General features: G+C 38.9%; 1 protein-coding gene and 1 long non-coding RNA gene across 4 annotated transcripts in view; one reads left to right on the forward strand and one right to left on the reverse strand.

The window, feature by feature from the left end:
- Positions 1–22,542, reverse strand: part of LOC111750916 (uncharacterized) — a 146,466-nt gene that overhangs the window by 65,640 nt on the left and 58,284 nt on the right. For all 3 annotated transcript variants that reach the window (XR_010319346.1, XR_010319344.1, XR_010319345.1), the window contains one exon: positions 6,370–6,475. This is a non-coding gene — a long non-coding RNA (uncharacterized LOC111750916). The remainder of the gene's footprint in view (positions 1–6,369; positions 6,476–22,542) is intronic.
- Positions 13,415–15,148, forward strand: LOC135228672 (developmental pluripotency-associated protein 4-like). The gene has a single exon (XM_064276960.1). The coding sequence runs from the start codon at positions 14,094–14,096 to the stop codon at positions 15,036–15,038; it is 945 nt and encodes a 314-aa protein (XP_064133030.1). The 5' UTR covers positions 13,415–14,093; the 3' UTR covers positions 15,039–15,148.

Consider the following 22,542-nt stretch of genomic DNA (forward strand, 5'->3'; position numbering starts at 1 on the left):
TTCCTCCCAGGTTCACTCCCTATCTTTTGCCAAACAAGTAAACATTCCTTCTTTGCATTTTTGTAACACTTTGTTTACACTTCAATACTAATACATTTCAAGGTGTATTTTGTAGCTGTGAGGACCCTGAGTACAGATACTATGTGTTTTTCAGCTATATGTATCCAAGGCCTAGCACCATGCTTAGCATATAGTATATGTGTATAAAAAATTATTGCACATTAATGAATAAATAAATGGGGGAATAAATAGACTTATTAATTAGTTATGGTAAAATTTAAGAATACAAAAATTCAATTCAATTCCTTTCAGTTTATGCATGGGCGGACAGACCCAGAGCTTTTCCTTTCTTTCCAGTATCTCTGCTCCCTTCATTTTATTTTTTTTTTTTTTTAAGTAGATCATTTATTAACATTAGCCTTTTCTGTCATGTTACTAGAATTTTCTTATGAGCTGGTTAAGGTTATCTTACTTGGCAAAATGGAGTTTGGCTCCTCATAGATTAAAATGTAACCTATGTGACATAAAGTAGGATAAAGCCACTGTCACCAACTCTTCTGGGCTGCATTAGTGCATTAACATTTTTCCAGAGTCCTGTCCTGTGTTGTGATTTAAGAGAAACTAGAGCAGATGAATTCCAGGATATAATCTTTTCCTTTCTTGTTAACCTGCCTCTGAACTTCCAAATGGCTGAAGCAGTGAACTAAGGCCTTCTGCTGCCTTTCAATTTTATGAAATTATATATTTACAATATAAACATTGAATTAATGTTGAAATGACTGAACCCAAAATACTGATAATGTATGACAGAATTGATGCCTTTGGATTGTGGCGTTGGCAAAGAATATTGAATATACCGTGGACTGCCAAAAGAATGCACAGATCGGTCTTGGAGGAAGTACAATCAGAACACTTTTTAGAAGCAAGGATGGAGAGACTACATCTCACATACTTTGGCCATTTATCAGGATGGACCAGCCCCTTGGTAACGTAGAGGGTCTGTGAAAAAGAGGAAGACCCTCAACTAGATGGATTGACACAGTGACTACAATGATAGGCCCAAGCATAATGACGATTGTGAGGATGGCACAGGACTGGTCAGTGTTTTGTTTTGTGATACATAGGGTCACTGTGAGTCAGAACCAACTTGACTGCATCTAACAACATGACAGAATTCAGTATAGGAAAATCACCATTTAAAGACCTCCCTAAGTGGAGCTTTCACAAAATCTCTGTTCCAAATTTCCATTTCAAATACTTACCTTTCTTTAATTTTTTCATTCAGTTTTTCAATTATGAACAAATTTATGTGTTAAGTACCTACTGTGTGCCAAGTAATGAACTAGACATAAGACAAGGTAAAGCCTTCATGCCACAGAGAGTCAAAAGAGGTATATAAAAAAGTAAACTGATTATCATAATTTAATGTGAAGAATAGTGTCATCAGGATAATACAGAGGTGTCCAGGCTGCAGAAAATACCACTGCAACTTGCTGGGCCTGGCTTGCAATTTTTGCATCAGAATTCCAGCCCTGTTGCTTGGCCAGCCTCACCATTTGTACCTTAAAATTGCACTCCTTTGCTTGGTCTGCCCCATGAAAATCCTGGCACCTGCATGGTAGGATTAATAATGTTGCTGATGTAACTTATATGAACTCTCTACTTGAAAATCCTTCAAGATAACTTTTTCCCCCACCCTTTCGGAGCAGTCTTGGTGGCAACAGCCCCAATAGCTTCCTTTCCTGCACAATGAAATAAAGGCACCACTACTTTATTTTACACTCTCCCACCTCAGTCTTTCGTTTATTGACCAAGTCACACCAAGCAAAACCTGGGGTTTCCACCTGGTAACAAGAAAAAGTGCAGAAGAAAGGCTGGGGATGTAAGAAAAAGAAATACTTGAGGCTCAAAAGGCTGAGAGGTGCAGAAAAACTAGTACTAAACATAATTCTCCTGGGAAAAGAGGAGTAAGATGATACCAGAGTGAAAGGAAAAAACAAATTCTGATTAAAATATTTATCTGATCATTTTCGCAAATTACATACCTCGTTATGTGTACAATAAAAAAAAAATACCCATTTTAAACCTCATTTTGAAGTCAGGTTCCAGTAAAAGTAAAGTAACTTGTATTTGCCTAAGCCTCTGAAAGATAACAATTATACACTTTAAACAAAAAAAACTGTTGAAGACACCAGAGAACAACCATAGGCCAGCAGAAACTGGAGATGATTAGGCCCTTGAAGGCAGCAAAACTGCGTTCACTGGATTAGGTCCATATTTTCACAGCTTTTTTCCTGGGAGTATTTTCCAGTCCACGTTTAATGCAAGGTGTCTAAAACTCAAGCAGAAAGGCACAGCATTACTGAGCTGAGAAGTCATTGGTGGATTTCAAGGCTCCCAGAAGGCTGGAATTTGAAGGGGGAAATTCAGAAAAGAAGGAACCACAGAGGGGAAGTCCCCAAAATATGCATACAAATTCCTTTAAAATTCTTGGCTAACCCCTAAACTGTGCTAATCCCTAATACCATATTAAGAGTGATTTCTAGGAGTTCAGAAAAGAAATAGCTGGAAACCTAAAAGAACTGAGTGAACAATTTATTACTGAACACCATAGGGGAGACAAAATTTGGAGTTTTAGTTCTGCCAAATTAGAAGTGTTTTCCAGAGATATGTTATAACAAAGTGTAAGACAAAGTGTACATAAGGTCGAAGTGACAAGCCCGTAACTGAACTACCTACTACACCAAATAATTGACACTAATGAGAAGAAGATAATAGAATCCAGAGTTTCAGCAACGCATTTTATATATACAGTGTCAAGTATATAATAAAAATCACTACACATAAAAGGAAATGGGGAATTGCAACTCATAAGAAAAAACAATCAATAGAAAGTGTCTGAGATGACTCGGATGATGGAATTAACAAACTAAGACTTTAAACTTTAATGAAGCTAAATAAATAAGTATATGGACTTAAAGAAAAAAACAGGTCATAATAACCTCAAAAAAGAACTACAAATTATGAAAAAAAAGAACCAAATGAAAATTCTAGACTGAAAAACATAATATATGAAATAAAAATTCACCGGTTGTATGTTAGAGCAGATTGGAGAGGTAAAAGTCAGTGAAATTAAAGACGTATCAATGGAAATTACCTATTATGAGAAAAAGAAAGAAAAAAATTGGGGAAGAAAATGAGCATAGATTCAATGACATATACAGCAGTATCAAGTGGTCAAACCGTACATTCAATTGGAGTTCCAGAAGGAGAGGAGAGAACGCATAGAATGGAAAAAATATGTGAAGAAGTAATGGCTGGAAATTTCCTAAATTTGGTGGGGGAAAAAATTAATTTACAGATTCCAGAAGCCCAGAGAAATTAAGCATTATAAATACAAAGAAGATCACCCTTAGGCACATCACAAAAAAAAACCTGCTGAAAACCAAACATAAAGTGAAAATCTTGAAAGAAGCCTGAGAAAAAGACACATTATATAGAAGGCAATATTTGTAAGACTATGAGTTGGAATCGACTCAACAGCCCTGGGTTTGGTTTTTTTTTATTCTTACCATTAAATCAGTGAAGGCAGAAGACAATGAAAAAATCTTTAAAGTGTTGAAAGAAAAAAGAAACTGTCAACACAGAATTCTAAATCTTGAAAAAAAATCCTTCAAAAGTGAGAACAAAATAAAGTCATTTTCATATACAGCAAGAAATAGAAAGGGAAAGAAATATTTATTTTGAGGAATTGGCTCACTCAGTAGTAAAAAAGTAAGAGGTGGTATATCCAAAATCTGTAGGGCAGGCAACAGGCTAGAAATCCTGGTAGTATTATATTCAAGATCCATATGTCAGGTAACAGGCTAGAAATCATGGTAGTATTATATTCAAGATCCATATGTCAGGTAACAGGCTAGAAATCATGGTAGTATTATATTCAAGATCCATATGTCAGGTAACAGGCTAGAAATCCTGGTAGTATTGTATTCAAGATCCATATGTCAGGTAACAGGCTAGAAATCCTGGTAGTATTATATTCAAGATCCACGTGTCAGGTTAACGGGCTAGAAATCCTGGTAGTATTATATTCAAGATCCAAATGTCAGGTAACAGGCTAGAAATCCTGGTAGTATTATATTCAAGATCCATATGTCAGGTAACAGGCTAGAAATTCCGGCACTCTTGTCTATTTACAGTCTTAAAACCAAAGCTTTCTTCCTCAGGAAATCTGTATTTTACTCTTAAGGCTTTCAACTGATTGAATGGGGCTCACCCAAATTATCAAGGGTAATCTGCTTAATTTAAGATGAACTGAGTTGATGTTAATCACATGCAAATACCTTCATAGAAATATCTAGACTAGTATTTGACCAAACTACTGGACACCATGGCCTAGCCAAGTTGACACATGAAATTAACCATCACAAAACCTTAGCAAAATTTATCAAGAAAGAAGAGATAAAATACAAATTAATAATATCAGGAATGAGTGAGGCTACAGCACTATGGAATCTATAGATATTAAAGAACGATAGGGGAATATTATAGAACTTTGGGCAAATAAATTCAACAACTTATAAGAAATGCCAAATTCCCTTAAAAACACAACTTATCAAAACTGACTAGAGAATAACATATTTTTACATAAATAATGCATGTATTTGTTTGCCATCCACAACCTACTCCCATAAGGTACCCTCACAAGTGCTGCCGTAACAATCCTCTTCCATGTGTAGCTGCAAAAAAAGTAGCATAGCACACCTATGAAAACACCTCCGGGGGGAAGATGTGGCCACCAAACCAGCGCAGAAGGCACATGCTATTTTCATAATACTTTTTTTACAGTAAGTAGAAAATCTGATTACAAAGCCTATATTTATTAAACGGATTTAATTTATTATCAAAAATATCCCCACAAAGCAAACTCAAAGCCTAGATGGCTTCATTGGTGAATTCTATCAAATATTTATGGAAGATAATATTAATCTTACACAAAAACTCATAAAATAGGGAGGATAAACATTTTCCAACTCTTTTCATGAAGTTAGCATAATGCTGATATCAAAACTAGACAAAGATGTTAAAGAAAGTTCAAGTCAATATCCCTCAGGAATTTAAACAGAAAATTATTAGCAATATATTTACAAATAGAATCCAGAAATGTATTAAAGGATAAAACATCATGAGCAAGTGGATCTATTCTTAGAAATGAAGGTTAGTTTAACATTCAAAAATCAATCAATGCAATTCCTCACATTAACAGAAAAAGGAAGGAAAACCATATAATGATCTCAATAGACGCAGAAAAAAGTTTAAGTTGACTCATTCATGATAAAACCTCTCAGCAAACTAGGAATAGAAGGTAACTTCCTCAATATAATAAAAAACATCTACAAAAACCCAAAACTAACATCATACTTAAAGTCAACATATCGAACATTTTTCCCTTAAGACTGCGAACAAAGCAAGAATGCCTGTTCCAATGTATCTTATTCAACATTGTATTGGAGATCCTAGACATTGTGATAGGAAAAAGAAATAAAAGGCATAAAGACTGCCAAACGAACAATTTAAAGTGTTTTTATTCACAGATGATATGATGTAAACTAGAAAATACTATGGGATCGTCATAAACAACCTGGAGTTTGTGAAGCTCTAGAAATGACCAATTTAACCTATAATGACACATAGTAGATCAGTGGTTGTCTGGGGCCATGAAGGGAGATGCTGATTGACTAGGTGGTAGGTATCACGAAGGAGTTTGAGAGTGGAGAATTATTGTAACCTGATTCTGGTGGTAGATACACAGATGTATAAACTTTTTCAAAACTCATCAGAATGTGTACTTTTAAAGGGTGCGTTTTTGTTTATAGATTATATATCAATAAGGATGAGTTTTAACAAAATGTTAGAAAATCAAAAACCTCTTACAACTAGTAAGTAAATTTTGGAAGGTTGCAGGATAAAAGATAAAAAAAAAACTGAAAATTGTATTTTATATCAGTATAATAGCAATAAACAATTGAAAAACTGAAGCTTAAGAATTCCAATTTCACTAATATCAAAAGTTTTCAAATTCTTAAATATAAAGTTATGCAAGAATATACACTGAACACTACAAAACATTGATAAAATAAATTTTAAATTACTTAAGTAAATGGAGAAATATACTGTTCATGGATTAAAAAATTCAATATTATTAAGATGCCAATCCTTAACAGATTAATCTATAGTTTAATACAATTCCAATTTAAAAATCCCAACAAGATTTTTTGGAGAGATTAGTTCTAAATTTTATATGGAAATGCAAAGAATCTAAACAGTCAAAACAATCTTTAAAAAGAACATCGAAGTTGGAGGACTCACACCGCATGATTTCATATAAAACTACAGCAATCAAGACGAAGTGTTGAGTGATGGCCGAGATGGCAAACTAGTCAGATGCACCACATTGTCCTTTTGCAGCAAAGACCTGAAAAACCAAGTGAAACAGATGCAGATGTCAATCCTGGGAACCCGAGCATCAAATGAAGAGATAAAGAACCAGATTGAATACCAAAAGAAGAAACTGACTGAAAACAGTGAACAAGAAAAGACTGAATGGAGGTGCCTGGCCAATTGGCCCAGCACAGTGCAACCATATTAAGACAAAGACACCTATGATCCTGGGTGAGGAGCACAGGAGGCAACTTCATGGAATTCGCATCAGGGCACAGAGAAACTGAGAAAACACACCGGAATTGAAACAAGGTGATGAGCAGCACAAGCCCCCACCATTCCTGCAGCCTAGTATGCCAGGACCACGGCAGAAGCTCCCCCCTTTTACCTTTCTTTTATCTTTCTCCCTCCCCCCAGCCCCATTCAGCTGCCTGTTCTACCCCATCCCACACCTGGGTGACCCAAGCACTGGCAGGGAGTTCCACACAGCTTCACCCCACCCTGCCCCCCACCTCACTGAGTGACCCAAGTGTGGGAGAGGAGCTCCATGTGGCTTTGACCCGATCCGGCCCCACCCCGCACCCAAGTGACAGAGTGCAGGCAGGGAGTTCTGGCGTAGCTCTGGCCCCACCACACCCCCCGTCTCCCTCCTGTAACACAAGCACAGGAAGGGCGCTCTGGCATGGCTCTGGCCCTGCCCCACCCTCATCCAAGCAACCTGAGTACAAGCACCGACAGGGAGCTCTGGTGTGCCTTCAGCCTTGCTCCACTGCCTGCCTGATCAACCCAAGTGACGGCAGACAGCCCCAGCTCAGCTGACCCAGCCAGAGCAGATGTCTGCACACTCCCAGCCACCAGTGCCAGGGCCGTGGTCCAGTGGTACCTTCAACTTCCTTGAACCACGTGCACTGGGGGCCCAAGGACCAGAGGTACACCCTTCTCCATGGCACATTCTAGCAGCAGGGGCACATCTTCCAATTAGGCACCCATGTGCTGCAACTCCTCCCCTACCTTGCACCCCAGATCACCCTCCTCCTATAACTGGAAATTGGTCTGGGTAGTGTGGTCAAAATGGGCACAAGCCTCCAGCTGGATGTGGTATCCAGGATGTCAGTCACTGGTATCATGCCACTCACCCAGTGACAGACATCCTGGACAACCTCGACCAGAACACTCAGCAATTGATAGGGCACACACACAATACCCAACCCAATGACCAGTGAGAACACTCCCTGCACCCACACCCAGCTGACTAGCCAGATAGACACATCATCTAACCAGAAATGCTAGTTATATCCTCAGCTGCCCCACAAGACCAGTGAGCAGAGAACTGAGCTTTCACACCCAGTTGGTGTCCCACCCACCCAGGATCAGGTGGTAAGAACTCCAATGCAGCCAGACTAGTGACCAGAGTAGCACACATGCCCTGCCTACTTGGATATATCAAAACAAAACAAAAAATCAGGTCATAGCAAACAAACACACAATAAATCAATAAATAACACTTTGATGCCTCAGAGACAACAGAAAATATCAAATCACATAAAGCAGGTGAAGATGGCTCCAGCAAGTGACCAAAATAAAGAATCAGATAGGCTTTCAGAGGAAGAAAGTGGTAATGGAAGTACCCGAAAAAGATTTCAAGAGACTGAGATACAGTGTTCTCCAAGAGATCAAGACATTAATGAAAACAGATAAAACCAAGGAAAACACAGACAAGGCAATAGAATAATTCAGGAAAACAATACAAGAACAAAACAACAAAATAAATAGATAACTAGAAACTATACAAAAGCAGCAACTAGAAATCCAAAACCTTAGCAATAAATTCTCAGAAACGGACAGTTTAATAGAAGGATATAGGAGCAGAATTGAATTACTGGAAAACAGAGAAATTGAGGACAAATACCTTGACACCAACTTTTTTGAGGAAAAATCAACAAAAAGAATGAAGAAAGCCTAAGAATTATTGGGGACACCATCAAGAGGAAAAATTTGCACATGATCAGGGTTCCAGAACAGGAGGAGGCAATGGAAAACACAGAGAGAATTGTCAAAGTTTTGCTGAAAGAACACTTCTCTTTAATCATGAAAGATGAGAAGATAACCATGCAAAAGCTCAGCAAACCTCTTACAGAATAGAAAACAAAAGAAAGTCACCAAGACATATCATAATCAAATTTGCCAAAACCAAAGACATCCTGAGAGTAACTCAGGAAAAATGAAAAGTCACCTACAAAGGGGAACCAATAAGACTAAACTCTGATTACTCAGCAGAAACCATACCGGCAAGAAGGCAGTGGGATAACACACATAAAACCCTGAAAGAAAAATACTGCCAACCAAGAATCATATACCCAGCAAAACTGTCTCTCAAATACAATGCTGAATTTAGGACATTTCCAGATAAACAGAAAGTAAGGGAATTTGTAAAAATTGGACCAAATTTACCAGAACAATTACAGGGAGTCCTTCAGACAGAAGATCACCAATATCAGACAACAATCTGAGATTAGGACAAAGGTCAGTATCAGCCAGATGTCAACCCTGAGAAAGAATTCTCGGAAATAAAACAAAGCTACAAGACTGAAAACGGAACCAGAGACATCAATATGTAAATGATGACAATGTCAAAACAAAAAAGGGAAATAAATGTTGTAGTTATAGAACTTTCATATGGAGAAGTCAATGTTATCAAGAAGTAAAGGACTACTTTAAACTTAGGAAGATAAAGGTAAATTTCAAGGTAACCACTAAGAAAGTTAATCAACCTAATTATCAGAATAAAAAAGAAGATAAATATAAAGTCTCAGTATTCACAAAATCAATAACATTGAAAGGAATGAAAACAACATTCACAGAAATCACCACAGAAAATTAAGCAGAACAAAGAAATCTTCAACACCACACACACAAAAAAAAAAAATTCAACAAAATGACAGCAGTAAACACATACCTATCTATAATCACACTGAACTGTAAATGGCTTAAATGCACCTGAAAAGAGACAATTTGAACAAATAGAAAAACAGCAACAAAAGAAGCCCACAGTCACCAAAAGAAAGGAAATAGTAAAGGTCAGAGCAGAAATGAACGTAATAGAGAATGGAAAAACAACAGAAAGCAAAGACCAGAAGCTGGTTCTTCAAAAGGATCAAGAAAATTGACAAACCACTGGCCAAACCGACAAAAGAAATCCAGGAGAGGAAACAATAATAAGAAATGAGATGGGTGACATTACAACAGAATGACTAAAATTAAAAGGATCGTAACAGAATACTATGAAAAACTGTACTTCAACAAATTTGAAAACCTAGAGGAAATGAACAAATTTTTAGAAACACACTACCAATCAAACTAACACAAACTGAGATAGAAAATATGAACAGAACCATAGCAAAAGAAGAGATTGAGGAGGTAGTTTTAAAAAACTATGTCTTAGTTATCTAGTGCTGCTATAACAGAAGTACCACAAGTGGACGGCCTTAACAAAGAGAAATTTATTTCTTCGTAGTAAAATAGACTAAAAGTCCAAGTCCAGGGTATCAGCTCCAGGGAAAGGCTTTCTCTCTCTGTCAGCATTCTTATCAATCTTCCCCCAGACTAGGAGCTTCTCCATGCAGGAAGTCTGGATCCAAAGGACATGTTCTGCTCCTGGCACTGCTTTCTTGGTAGTATGAGGTCTTCCCTCTCTGCTCACCTCCCTTTCCTGTTTACCTCTTGAGAGATAAAAGGTGATGCAGACCACACTCGAAGGAAAATCCCTTTACATTGATTCAGGGATGTGACCTGGGTAGGGGTGGCATTACAATCCCATCCTAATCTTCTTTAACATAAAATTACAGTTACAAAACGGAGGACAACCACACAATATTGGGAATCCTGGCCTAACCAAGTCGACACATTTTTTTTCCATACTTTTTATTGTGCTTTAAGTGAAAGTTTACAAATCAAGTCAGTCTCTCACACAAAAACCCATATACACCTTGCTACACACTCCCAATTACTCTCCCCCTAAGGAGACAGCCTGCTCTCTCCCTCCACTCTCTCTTTTCATGTCCATTTCGCCAGCTTCTACCCCCTCCACCCTCTCATCTCCCCTCCAGGCAGGAGAAGCCAACATAGTCTCAAGTGTCCACCTATTCCAAGAAGCTCACTCCTCACCAGCATCCGTCTCCAACCCATTGTACAGTCCAAACCATGTCTGAAGAGTTGGCTTCAGGAATTGTTCCTGTCCTGGGCCAACAGAAGGTCTGAGGACCATGACCACCGGGGTACTTCCAGTCTCAGTCAGACCATTAAGTCTGGTCTTTTTATGAGAATTTGGGGTCTGCATCCCACTGCTCTCCTGCTTCCCCAGGGGTTCTCTGTTGTGTTCCCTGTCAGGGCAGTCATGGGTTGTAGCCAGGCACCATCCAGTTCTTCTGGTCTCAGGATGATGTAGTCTCTGGTTCATGTAGCCCTTTCTGTCTCTTGGGCTCTTAATCGCCTTGTGTCCTTGGTGTTCTTCATTCTCCATTGATCCAGGTGGGTTGAGACCAATTGATGCATCTTAGATGGCTGCTTGCTGGAGTTTAAGACCCCAGACGCCACTCTTCAAAGTGGGATGCAGAATGTTTTCTTAATAGATTTATTATGCCAATTGACAAAGATGTCCCTGAAGAAATGGTCCCCAGACCCCTGCCCCTGCTACGCTGGCCTTCAAATCATTCAGTTTATACAGGAAACTTCTTTGCTTTTGGTTTAGTCCAATTGTACTGATATCCCCTGTATTGTGTGCTGTCTTTCCCTTCACCTAAAGTAGTTCTTACCTACTATCTAATTAGTGAATGCCCCTCTCCCACCCTCCCTCCCTCCACCCTCTGGTAACCACAAAAGAATGTTTTCTTCTCAGTTTAAACTATTTCTCAAGTTCTTATAATAGTGGTCTTATACAATATTTGTCCTTTTGCAACTAATTTCACTCAGCATAATGCCTTCCAGGTTCCTCCATGTTATGAAATGTTTCACAGATTCGTCACTGTTCTTTATCAATGCGTAGTATTCCATTGTGTGAATATACCATAATTTATTTATCCATTCATCCATTGATGGGCACCATGGTTGCTTCCATCTTTTTGGTATTGTAAACAGTGGTGCAATAAACATGGGTGTGCATATATCTGTTCGTGCAAAGGCTCTTATTTCTCTAGGATATATTCCAAGGAGTGGGATTGCTGGATTGTATGGTAGTTCTATTTCTAGCTTTTTAAGGAAGCACCAAATCGATTTCCAAAGTGGTTGTACCATTTCACATTCCCAAGAGCAGTGTAGAAGTGTTCCAATCTCTCCACAGCCTCTCCAACATTTAATATTTTCTGTTTTTTGGATTAATGCCAGCCTTGTTGGAGTGAGTTGGAGTGAGATGAAATCTCATTGTAGTTTTGATCTGCATTTCTCTAATGGCTAATGATCGTGAACATTTCCTCATATATCTGTTAGCTACCTGAATGTCTTCTTTAGTGAAGTGTCTATTCATATATTTTGCCCATTTTTTAATTGGGTTACTTGTCTTTTTGCAGTTGAGTTTTTGCAGTATCATGTAGATTTTAGAGATCAGGCACTGATCAGAAATGTCATAGCTAAAAACTTTTTCCCAGTCTGTAGGTAGTCTTTTTACTCTTTTGGTGAAGTCTTTGGATGAGCATAGGTGTTTGATTTTTAGGAGCTCCCAGTTATGTAGTTGTTTTTCTGCATACTTTATAATGTTTTGAATACTGTTCACGCCATGTATTAGGGCTCCTAACATTCTCCCTATGTTTTCTTCCATGATCTTTATCATTTTAGATTTTATACTTAGGTCTTTGATCCATTTTGAGTCAGTTTTTGTGCATGGAATGAGGTATGGCTCTTGTTTCCTTTTTTGCAGATGGATATCCAGTTATGCCAGCACCTTTTGATAAAAGACTGTCTTTTCCCCCATTTAACTGTTTTGGGGCCTTTGTCAAATATCAACTGCTTATATGTGGATGGAATTATGTCTGGATTCTCAATTCTGTTCCATTGGTCCATGTATCTGTTGTTGTACCAGTACCAGGCTGTTTTGACTACCGCAGCAGTATAACAGGTTCTAAAATCAGATAAAGTAAGGCCTCCCACTTTGTTCTCCTTTTTCAGTAATGCCTTATTTATCCGGGGACTCTTTCCCTTCCATATGAAGTTGGTGATTTGTTTCTCCATCTCATTAAAGAATGTCATTGGAATTTGGATCAGAATTGCATTAAATGTATAGATCGCTTTTGGCAGAATAGACATTTTCACAATGTTAAGTCCTCCTACCCACGAGAAAGGTATGTTCTTCCACTTATGGAAGTCTCTTTTGGTTTCTTGCAGAAGTGTACTGTAGTTTTCTTTGTATAAGTCTTTTACATCTCTGGTAAGATTTATTCCTAAGTATTTTATCTTCTTGGGGGCTACTGTAAATGGCATTGATTTGGTGATTTCCTCTTCCATGTTCTTTTTGTTGGTGTAGAGGAATCCAACTGGTTTTTGTATGTTTACCTTGTATCCCGATACTCTGCTGAACCTTTCTATGAGTTTCAGTAGTTTTCTGGAGGATTCCTTAGGATTTTCTGTGTGTAAGATCATGTCATCTGCAAAGAGAGATACTTTTACTTCTTCCTTGCCAATCTGGATGCCCTTTATTTCTTTATCTAGCCTAATTGCTCTGATAAGAGTGCTGATAAAGGGCATCCTTGTCTGATTCCTGATCTCAGTGGGGATGCTTTCAGGCACTCACCATTTAGGGTGATGATGGCTGTTGGCTTTGTATAAATGCCCTTTATTGTGTTGAGGAATTTTCCTTCTATTCCTATTTTGCTGAGAGTTCTTATCATGAATGAGTGTTGAACTTTGTCAAATGCCTTTTCTGCATCAATTGATAAAATCATGTGATTCTTGTCTTTTGTTTTATTTATGTGGTGGATTACATTAATTGTTTTTCTAATGTTGAACCGTCCTGCATACCTGGTATGAATCCCACTTGGTCATGGTGAATTATTTTTTTGATATGTTGCTGAATTGTACTGCCTAGAATTTTGTTGAAGATTTTGCATCTACATTCACAAGGGATATACTTCTATAATTTTCTTTTCTTGTGGTGTCTTTACCTGGTTTTGGAATCAGGGATATGGTGGCTTTATAGAATGAGTTTGGCAGTATTCCGTCCTTTTCTATGCTCTGAAATACCTTTAGCAGTAGTGGTGTTAACTCTTCTCTGAAAGGTTGGTAGAACTCTGCAGTGAAGCCACCTGGACCAGGGCTTTTTTTGTTGGGAGTTTTTTGATTACCTTTTCAATCACTTCTTTTGTTATGAGTCTATTTAGTTGTTCTTCCTCTGTTTGTGTTAGTTTAGGTAGGTAGTGTGTTTCTAGGAATTCATCCATTTCTTCTAGGTTTTCAAATTTGTTTGAGTATAGTTTTTCATAGTAATCTGATTCTTTTAATTTCAGTTGGGTCTGTTGCCCTATCGCCCCTCTCATTTCTTATTTGCTTCGTATCCTGTTTTTCTTTTGTCAGTTTGGCCAGAGGTTTATCAATTTTGTTGAGTTTTTAAAAAAAACAGCTTTTGGAGAAGTAAGGATTTTCATTTTATCAACCTCAACCTTCTGACTATGGAGAATGCAAAGAGCAAGGAGAACTCTGCAGAGAAGCCAGGGGAGGAGTACCTGACTCTCGGGTTTGGACCCGGGTCAGCAAGAACTGAAGAACAGCAGCAGGCTGCTAATGAACCAAGCACATCAGCTTCACCGAAAACCTCAGCGAAGGTGACCAAACGCCAAAAAACTATTAAAGAAGAAAAAGCTTCCGGTTCACGAGAGAATGCAAAAAGCAACGACAATCAAAAACCCCAAAAACCTAGGAAGAAGATTCCAATTGCCCCATTACCTTCTAAGCTGCCGCCAGTTAACCTGCTTCACCGAGACATCGTGCGGGCCTGGCGCCATCAGCTAAAGCTGAGCACCAAAGGCCAGATATTAGAGGCATATAAGCGACTCTGTGAATATGCTTACCCGAATCAAAACAGTATTCCTGCCACAGCAAAGGAAGCCAAGATCCAGGCTCCGTTAAAAAGAAAATCAAAGGTGAACAAGGGGAAAACACCTCTGGAGGGTCCTGAGAAAAAGAGGATGTGTTCCGAGGAGACTGATCCTCCTGAAGTGGCTTCTCCCCCTGAGGAGGGGGCACCTGCCTTTGAATCTGCTCTCCCGGAGGGAGTTAATAGCGTTGTGGTGACGACTTCGGCCCAGGAGTCTGCGCTGGCCTCCTGGACAAGAATTGCAGGCAGGGCTGGGAGGGTGGAGGCACTGGAGTCTCCACCAGAGGGTTATGGTGTCAGGTGGTGTGTGGTACATGGGAGAAGTCTCCCTGCAAACACAGATGGTTGGGTTCAGCTGCAGTTTCATGCTGGACAAGTCTGGGTCCCTGAAAAGCCAGGGAGAGTGAGTGCCCTCTTCCTGTTACCTGCCTGCAACTTTCCACCTCCGCACCTGGAGGACAATATGTTGTGCCGCAAATGTGTTCAGAGGAACAAGGTGTTAATGAAAAGCCTTCAATGAGATTAGAATACCTGGGAAAGGGGCTCTTCCATGATTGTGATTAATGATTGAAAGGTTACCACAATGGACACCATGGCACCACCTACACCTGAGTTTCTGTCCACTCCCTCCCATGTGCCTGGTGATAGTGTGCACGGGCTGGTGGGCTGCAGGTGTTACCCTTTGCAGCCTGAACCCTCACGCCTCAAACTTTGCTTGCTGTTTACTGGGTTGGTGATACAGAAGACACTGGTGTTTAAAATTGGAAAAACTTGGCAGAAACTACCGTTCATTCCAGCTAATAAAATGAAAAAACAGTCCACACTTCCAAAGCGTTCTTACCCCTCTGCAGTATAAATGACTTCAGCAGCTCTTTTAAGTGGGGAGCTCTTGAGCTGAGCATGGCGAAGGAACTGAATGAAGAGAGAAGATCACTGAAGCTTCCGTCTGTGCCGACTGTCCTAGAATACTGACCGCCTTTTTTTTTTTTTTAGGAGCTGCCTCTGTTTCATTTTAACTGTTGAATATTTAAGCCAAAGGAAAAGCGGTTATTCTCTCCCCCACAAAACAACATATCATCCTTAATATAGAAAACATTTTTCTGAGATTTCCGTGATTTGGCTTCAGGATCCAGAGTGCCCTTCCACGGTGTGGTTTTCGCTTGTAGCTGCTGTGTACACTTCTGCATTTGAAAAGTTTATGTTTACTTTCCGATTATAAGCACAGTGCACTGAACTGAAATTGTGTATGTAAAATAACTCATCCACTGTATTTAGGGGGCCATATTATATGTGAATTGTTAAATTAGATAATGTTCTTAATTCAATAGGATTAAACCCAAAAAAGCAAAAAAAAAAAAAAACAGCTTTTGGTCTTGTTAATTCTTTCAATTGTTTTTCTGTTTTCTATTTCATTTAGCTCAGCTCTAATTTTTATTATTTGTTTTCTTCTGGTGCCTGTGGGTTTCTTTTGTTGCTCTCTTTCTATTTGGTCAAGTCGTAGGGATAATTCTTTGTGTTTGGCCCTTTCTTCTTTTTGGATGTGTCCATTTATTGATATAAATTCGCCTCTGAGCACCACTTTTGCTGTGTCCCAAAGGTTCTGATAGGAAGTGTTTTCATTCTCATTGGATTCTATGAATTTCTTTATTCCATCCTTCATGTCTTCCATAATCCAGTCTTTTTTGAGCAGGGTATTGTTCAGTTTCCAAGTGTTTGATTTCTTTTCCCTGCTTTTCCTGTGATTGATTTCCACTTTTATGACCTTATGGTCAGAGAGATGCTTTGTAATATTTCAATGTTTTGGATTCTGCTAAGGCTTGCTTTATGACCTAATATGTGGTCTACTCTAGAGAATGTTCCATGTGCATTGGAAAAGAGAGTATACTTGGTTGCTATTGGGTGGAGTGTTCTGTATATGTCTACGAGGTCAGGTTGGTTAATTGTGGCATTTGGATCTTCCATGTCTTTATTGAGCTTCTTTCTGGATGTCCTGTCCTTCACCGAAAGTGGTGTGTTGAAGTCTCCTACTATTATTCTGGAGCTGTCTATCTCACTTTTCAATGCTGATAGAATTTGTTTTATGTATCTTGTAGTCCTGTCATTCATTGGGTGCATAAATATTTTATATGGTTATATCTTCTTGGTGTATTGGCCCTTTAATCATTATATAGTGTCCTTCCTTATCCCTTATGATGGATTTAATTTTAAAGTCTATTTTGTCAGAAATTAATATTGCCACTTCTGCTCTTTTTTGATTGTTTTTTGTTTGATATATTTTCTTCCATCCTTTGAGTTTTAGTTCATTTGTGTCTCTCTCAGGTGTGTCTCTTGTAAGCAGTATATAGACGGATCTTGTTTTTTAATCCATTCTGCCACTGTCTGTCTCATTATTGGTGCATTTAGTCCATTTACATTCAGGGTATTTTTTTCCTTCAATTTTTTTAATATGTCATCCCATTGCCTTCTTGCCTGCATGGTTTCTGCCGAGTAGTCCGAGCTTATTCTTATCGGCTCTTATTTGTAGGTGACTTTTTGTTTATTCTTCACTGCTCTTATAATTCTCTCTTTATCTTTGGTTTTGGCAAGTTTCATTAAAATATGTCTTGGTGTCTTTCTTTTAACATCTGCCTTTTTTGAGCATCTTGGGTAGATATCTTCTCATCTTTCACAATATCAGGGAAGTTTTCTGCCAACAAATCTTCAGAAATTTTCTCTGTATTTTCTGTTATCCCTCCCTGTTCTGGTACTCCAATCACTCATAGGTTATTTCTCTTGGTAGCATCCCACATGATTCTTAAGGTTTCTTCATTTTTTTTAATTCTTTTATCTGATTTTTCTCCAAATATATTAGTGCAAATAGATTTATCTTTGAGATCAGAAACTCTAGCTTCTACTTGCTCAGTTCTGCTCCTCTGACTTTCTATTGAATTCTCTAATTCTGTAATTTTATTGTTAATCTTCTGAATTTCTGGTTGCTGTCTATAGATTTTTCCAGCTTATTAAACTTTTCATTATGTTCCTGAATAATCTTTCTAATTTCTTCAGTTGTTTTATCTGTGTGTTCCCTGGCTTGTTCTGCGTATTTCCTCATTTCCTTCCTGATGTCTTGAATGGTTCTGTATATTAAACTTTTGTATTCTGCATCTGGTAATTCCAGGAATGCACTTTCACTTAAAAGATCCCTGGATTCTTTGTTTTGAGAGCCTGTTAAGGTGGTCATGGTCTGTTTCTTTATGTGACTTGATATTGACTGTTGTCTCTGAGCCTTCTATAAGTTATTGTATTAGTTTATCCTTGCTTACTGTGTCATAGCTGCTTGCTTTGTTTTATTTTGGTATACCCCTATGGGTTGCTTGAGTGAGCTAACTTGATTATTTTCACCTTGGGATCTCTGGTGTCCTATCCCCAGCTGGCTAGAGCTGTTATCAGGTATATCAGTGTAGGAGTCCATTCAGTTTTCTTGTATAAATTCAGCTCAGGTGTCCAGATAGCTGATCATCAAGTGTGTGGTACAGGCTCTATCCTACAGTCTTAGAGGGACGGGCATGATTGGCATATATACCGGTAGCTGATTGCAGCAGGAGGACATGCTCTGAACAAGGCAGGGGCTGAGAACTGACCCCCAAGTGTCTCTGAGGAAAATGTGTCTCTGTTCCCTAGAGTGTGCTGGTGGGTGGGTTCTGCAGTGGGACCATGGGCACCCAAAATTTTTGCTTGTAAGGACTGGGAGGTACCAGTTGTCTTTGGACCCTTGTCACAGGTGGCTGGGTGACCTGAGTGGAGCTACCAGTCCTTAGGTCCTTGATGTGGGTACGTGAGGACCTTGTTTAATAGGCAAAGTAATGTTAAACGTCAAACATCCACCTCTCCGCCACACATCTGAAATGGTTGGAGTTTGCCAACAAGGGCCTATTCTCCTGAAATAGGCCCACACAGGTCCATGCAGAAGGGAAAGGTGCTCAAGGTCCACGGACGGTTTGTGCCTGGACAGGAGCTGCTTCTGTCCTGAGGTCCCCTGGTTAATGGAGCTAGCAAATTATCTTTTCCCCCCAGTAGCAATTTTTCCCCTTCCCCAAGGCTGGGAGGATGGCTCTAGGTGCTCACCAGGGTCTATCTCAGGCCCAGGGATTCAGCCACTGAAGCCAGCTAGGAGGTGGGGGGGGCGTGGTGAAATAGCTCTCATCTTTTCCCGAGAGGGCCGTTCTCCTCAGGTTCTGGAGGTGTGAGTAGGCCGTGTGGCTGGCTGCTTCTCCCTGAGGAAGCTGTGGCTGAATGTTAGTACCAGCCTGCTGCTGCCACCACCACTCTGGGAATGGTGCCTGAGAGCTCCCCGCGATTCAGGTCCAGTAACTCCTCTTCACTTCTGAATGGTCTCTTCCTCCCTCTGCCCCTCAGTTCATTGTCTAAGCTTGCCTTTGATGCTCAGGGCTCCCAGCTTGTCACAAATATCCTCGTTTCACTTGTTTTTGGGGGTATTTGCTGTAATGAGGGCTCGCTGGAAGCAACTGTCTATTCTGCCATCTTGGCTCTGCCTCCTCTACGCATATTTTTGGGGGTCGCAGTTCAATCCATGACAAACACCAACAACAACAAAAACAAAAAAGCCCTGGCCTAGACAGCTTCACTGGAGAATTCTACCAAACATTCAGAGAAGAGCTCATACCAATACTACTAAAGCTATTTCAGAGCATAGAGAAGGAAGGAATACTCCCAAATTCATTCTATGAAGCCAGCATAATCCTGATACAAAAACCAGGCAAAGGCACCACATTAAAAAAAAAAATCACAGACCAAAATCCCTCATGAACATAGACATGAAACTTCTAAACAAAATTCTAGCCAACAGAATTCGACAGCATATCAAAAAAATAATATATCATGATTAAGTGGGATTCATATCAGGTGTGCAAGAATGATTCAACATTAGAAAATCAGTCAACATATCCCACCACATAAACAAAACAAAAGAATCACATGATAATCCCAATTGATGGAGAAAAGGCATTTGATAAAGTCCAATAACCATTCCTGTTAAAACCTCTCATCTAAATAGGAATAAAAGGGAAATTCCTCAACATAATAAAGGGAATTTATACAAACTCAGCAGCCAACATTATTCTCAATGGAGAGAAACTGAAAGCATTCCCCTTGAGAACAGGAACCAGGTAAGGATGTCCTTTATCACCACACTTATTCAACATTCTACTAAAAGTCCTAGCTAGAGCAATGAGGCAAGAAAAGGAAAAAAGGGGGCATATAAATTTGTAAGGAAAAAGTAAAACTATCCGTATTCACAGACAATATGATCCTATACATAGAAAATCTCATGAATTCCACAAGAAAGTTACTGAAAGTAGTAGAATTATTCAGCAAAGTAGCAGGTGAAAAAATCAATATGCAAAAATCAGTTGATTCCTATATAACAACAAAGAGAACTTCAAAAAGGAAGTTAGGAACACAATACTACTTACAATAGCCTCCCATAAGATAAGATACTTAGGAATAAATTTAACCAATGTCATAAAAGGCCTGCACAAAGAAAACTACAAAACACTACTGCAAGAAACCAAAAGACTCCTTGCCGTTCAGTTGATTCTGACTCCTAGTGACCCTATAGGACAGAGTAGAACTGTCCCCATAGGGTTTCCAAGGAGCGGCTGCTGGATTCGAACTGCCAACATTTTGGTTAGCAGCTGTGCATTTAATCACTTCACCACTAGGGGAAGAAACCAAAAGAGACCTACATAATTGGGAAAACATACCATGTTCATGGATAAGAAGACTCAACATTATGAAAATGCCAGTACTACCCAAAGCAATTGATATAAAGCAATCCCAATCCAAATATCAGCAACATTTTTTACCAAGATGGAAACACTAATCACCAACTTTCTATGAAAAGGAAAATGGCCCCGATAAGTAAAGCATTAATGCAGAAGAAGAAAATAGGAGGGCTCACATTACATGATCTCAGAATATACTACACAGCTACAGAAGTCAAAACAACCTGAACTGGTACTGGTACAACAACAGACACATAGACCAATGGATCAGAATTGAGAACCCAGATGTAAATCCATTTTTGGCTACTACATACCTGACAAGGGACTAATCACTAAAATTTCTAGACAGCTTCAACATCTGAACAATAAAAAGATAAACAATCCAATTAAAAAATGGGCAAAGGCCTTTATCACCACTCTTATTCAACATTGTGCTAGAGTTCCTAGCCAGAGCAATTAGGCTAGACAAAGAAATAAAGGGCATCCGCATTGGCAAGGAGGAAGTAAAATTATCTCTATTTGCATATGACATGATCTTATACACAGAAAACCCTAAGGAATCCTCCAGAAAACTACTGAAACTAATAGAGGGGTTTAGCAGAGTCTCCGGTTATAAGATAAACATACAAAAATCACTTGGATTCCTCTACATCAACAAAAAGAACATCGAAGAGGAAATAACCAAATCAATACCATTCACAGTAGCCCCCAAGAAGATAAAATACTTAGGAATACATCTTCCCAAAGATGTAAAAGACCTATACAAAGAAAACCACAAAGTACTACTACAAGAAACTAAAAAGGACATACTTAAGTGGAAAAACATACCTTGCTCATGGATAGGAAGACTTAACATAGTAAAAATGTCTATTCTACCAAAAGCCATCTATACATACAATGCACTTCTGATCCAAATTCCAATGTCATTTTTTAATGTGATGGAGAAACAAATCACCAACTTCATACGGAAGGGAAAGAAGCCTCGGATAAGTAAATCATTACTAAAAAAGAAAAAAGTGGAAGGCCTCACTCTACCTGATTTCAGAACCTATTATACAGCCACAGTAGTCAAAACAGCCTGGTATTGGTACAACAGGCACCTAGACCAATGGAACAGAATTGAGAACCCAGATATAAATCCATCCACATATGAGCAGCTGATATTTGACAAAGGCCCAGTGTCAGTTAATTGGGGAAAAGATAGTCTTTTTAACAAATGGAGCTGGCATAACTGGATATCCATTTGCAAAAAAATGAAACATACCTCACACCATGCACAAAAACTAACTCCAAGTGGATCAAAGACCCAAACATAAAGATTAAAACGATAAAGATCATGGAAGAAAAAATAGGGACAACCCTAGGAGCTCTAATACAAGGCATAAACAGAATACAAAACATTACCAAAAATGATGAAGAGAAATCAGATAACTGGGAGCTCCTAAAAATCAAACACCTATGCTCATCTAAAGACTTCACCAAAAGAGTAAAAAGACCACCTACAGATTGGGAAAGTTTTCAGCTATGACATCTCCGACCAGCACCTGATCTCTAAAATCTATATGATTCTGTCAAAACTCAACCACAAAAAGACAAACAACCCAATCAAGAAGTGGGCAAAGGATATGACACGCACTTCACTAAAGAAGATATTCAGGCAGCTAACAGATACATAAGAAAATGTTCTTGATCATTAGCCATTAGAGAATGCAAATTAAAACTACGATGAGATTGCATCTCACTCCAACAAGGCTGGCATTAATCCAAAAAACACAAAATAATAAATGTTGGAGAGGCTGCGGAGAGATTGGAACTCTTATACACTGCTGGTGGGAATGTAAAATGGTACAACCACTTTGGAAATCCATCTGGCGTTTTCTTAAAAAGTTAGAAATAGAACTACCATACAACCCAGAAATCCCACTCCTCGGAATATACCCTAGAGAAATAAGAGCCTTTACATGAACAGATATATGCACACCCATGTTTATTGCAGCACTGTTTACAATAGCAAAAAGCTGTAAGCAACCAAGGTGTCCATCAACGGATGAATGGTTAAATAAATTGTGGTATATTCACACAATGGAATACTACGCATCGATAAAGAACAGTGACGAATCTGTGAAACATTTCATAACATGGAGGAACCTGGAAGGCATTATGCTGAGTGAAATTAGTCAGAGGCAAAAGGACAAATATTGTATAAGACCACTATTATAAGATCTTGAGAAATAGTATAAA

This window comes from Loxodonta africana, chromosome 25 (genome assembly GCF_030014295.1).
Source record: "Loxodonta africana isolate mLoxAfr1 chromosome 25, mLoxAfr1.hap2, whole genome shotgun sequence".
Lineage (NCBI taxonomy): Eukaryota > Metazoa > Chordata > Mammalia > Proboscidea > Elephantidae > Loxodonta > Loxodonta africana.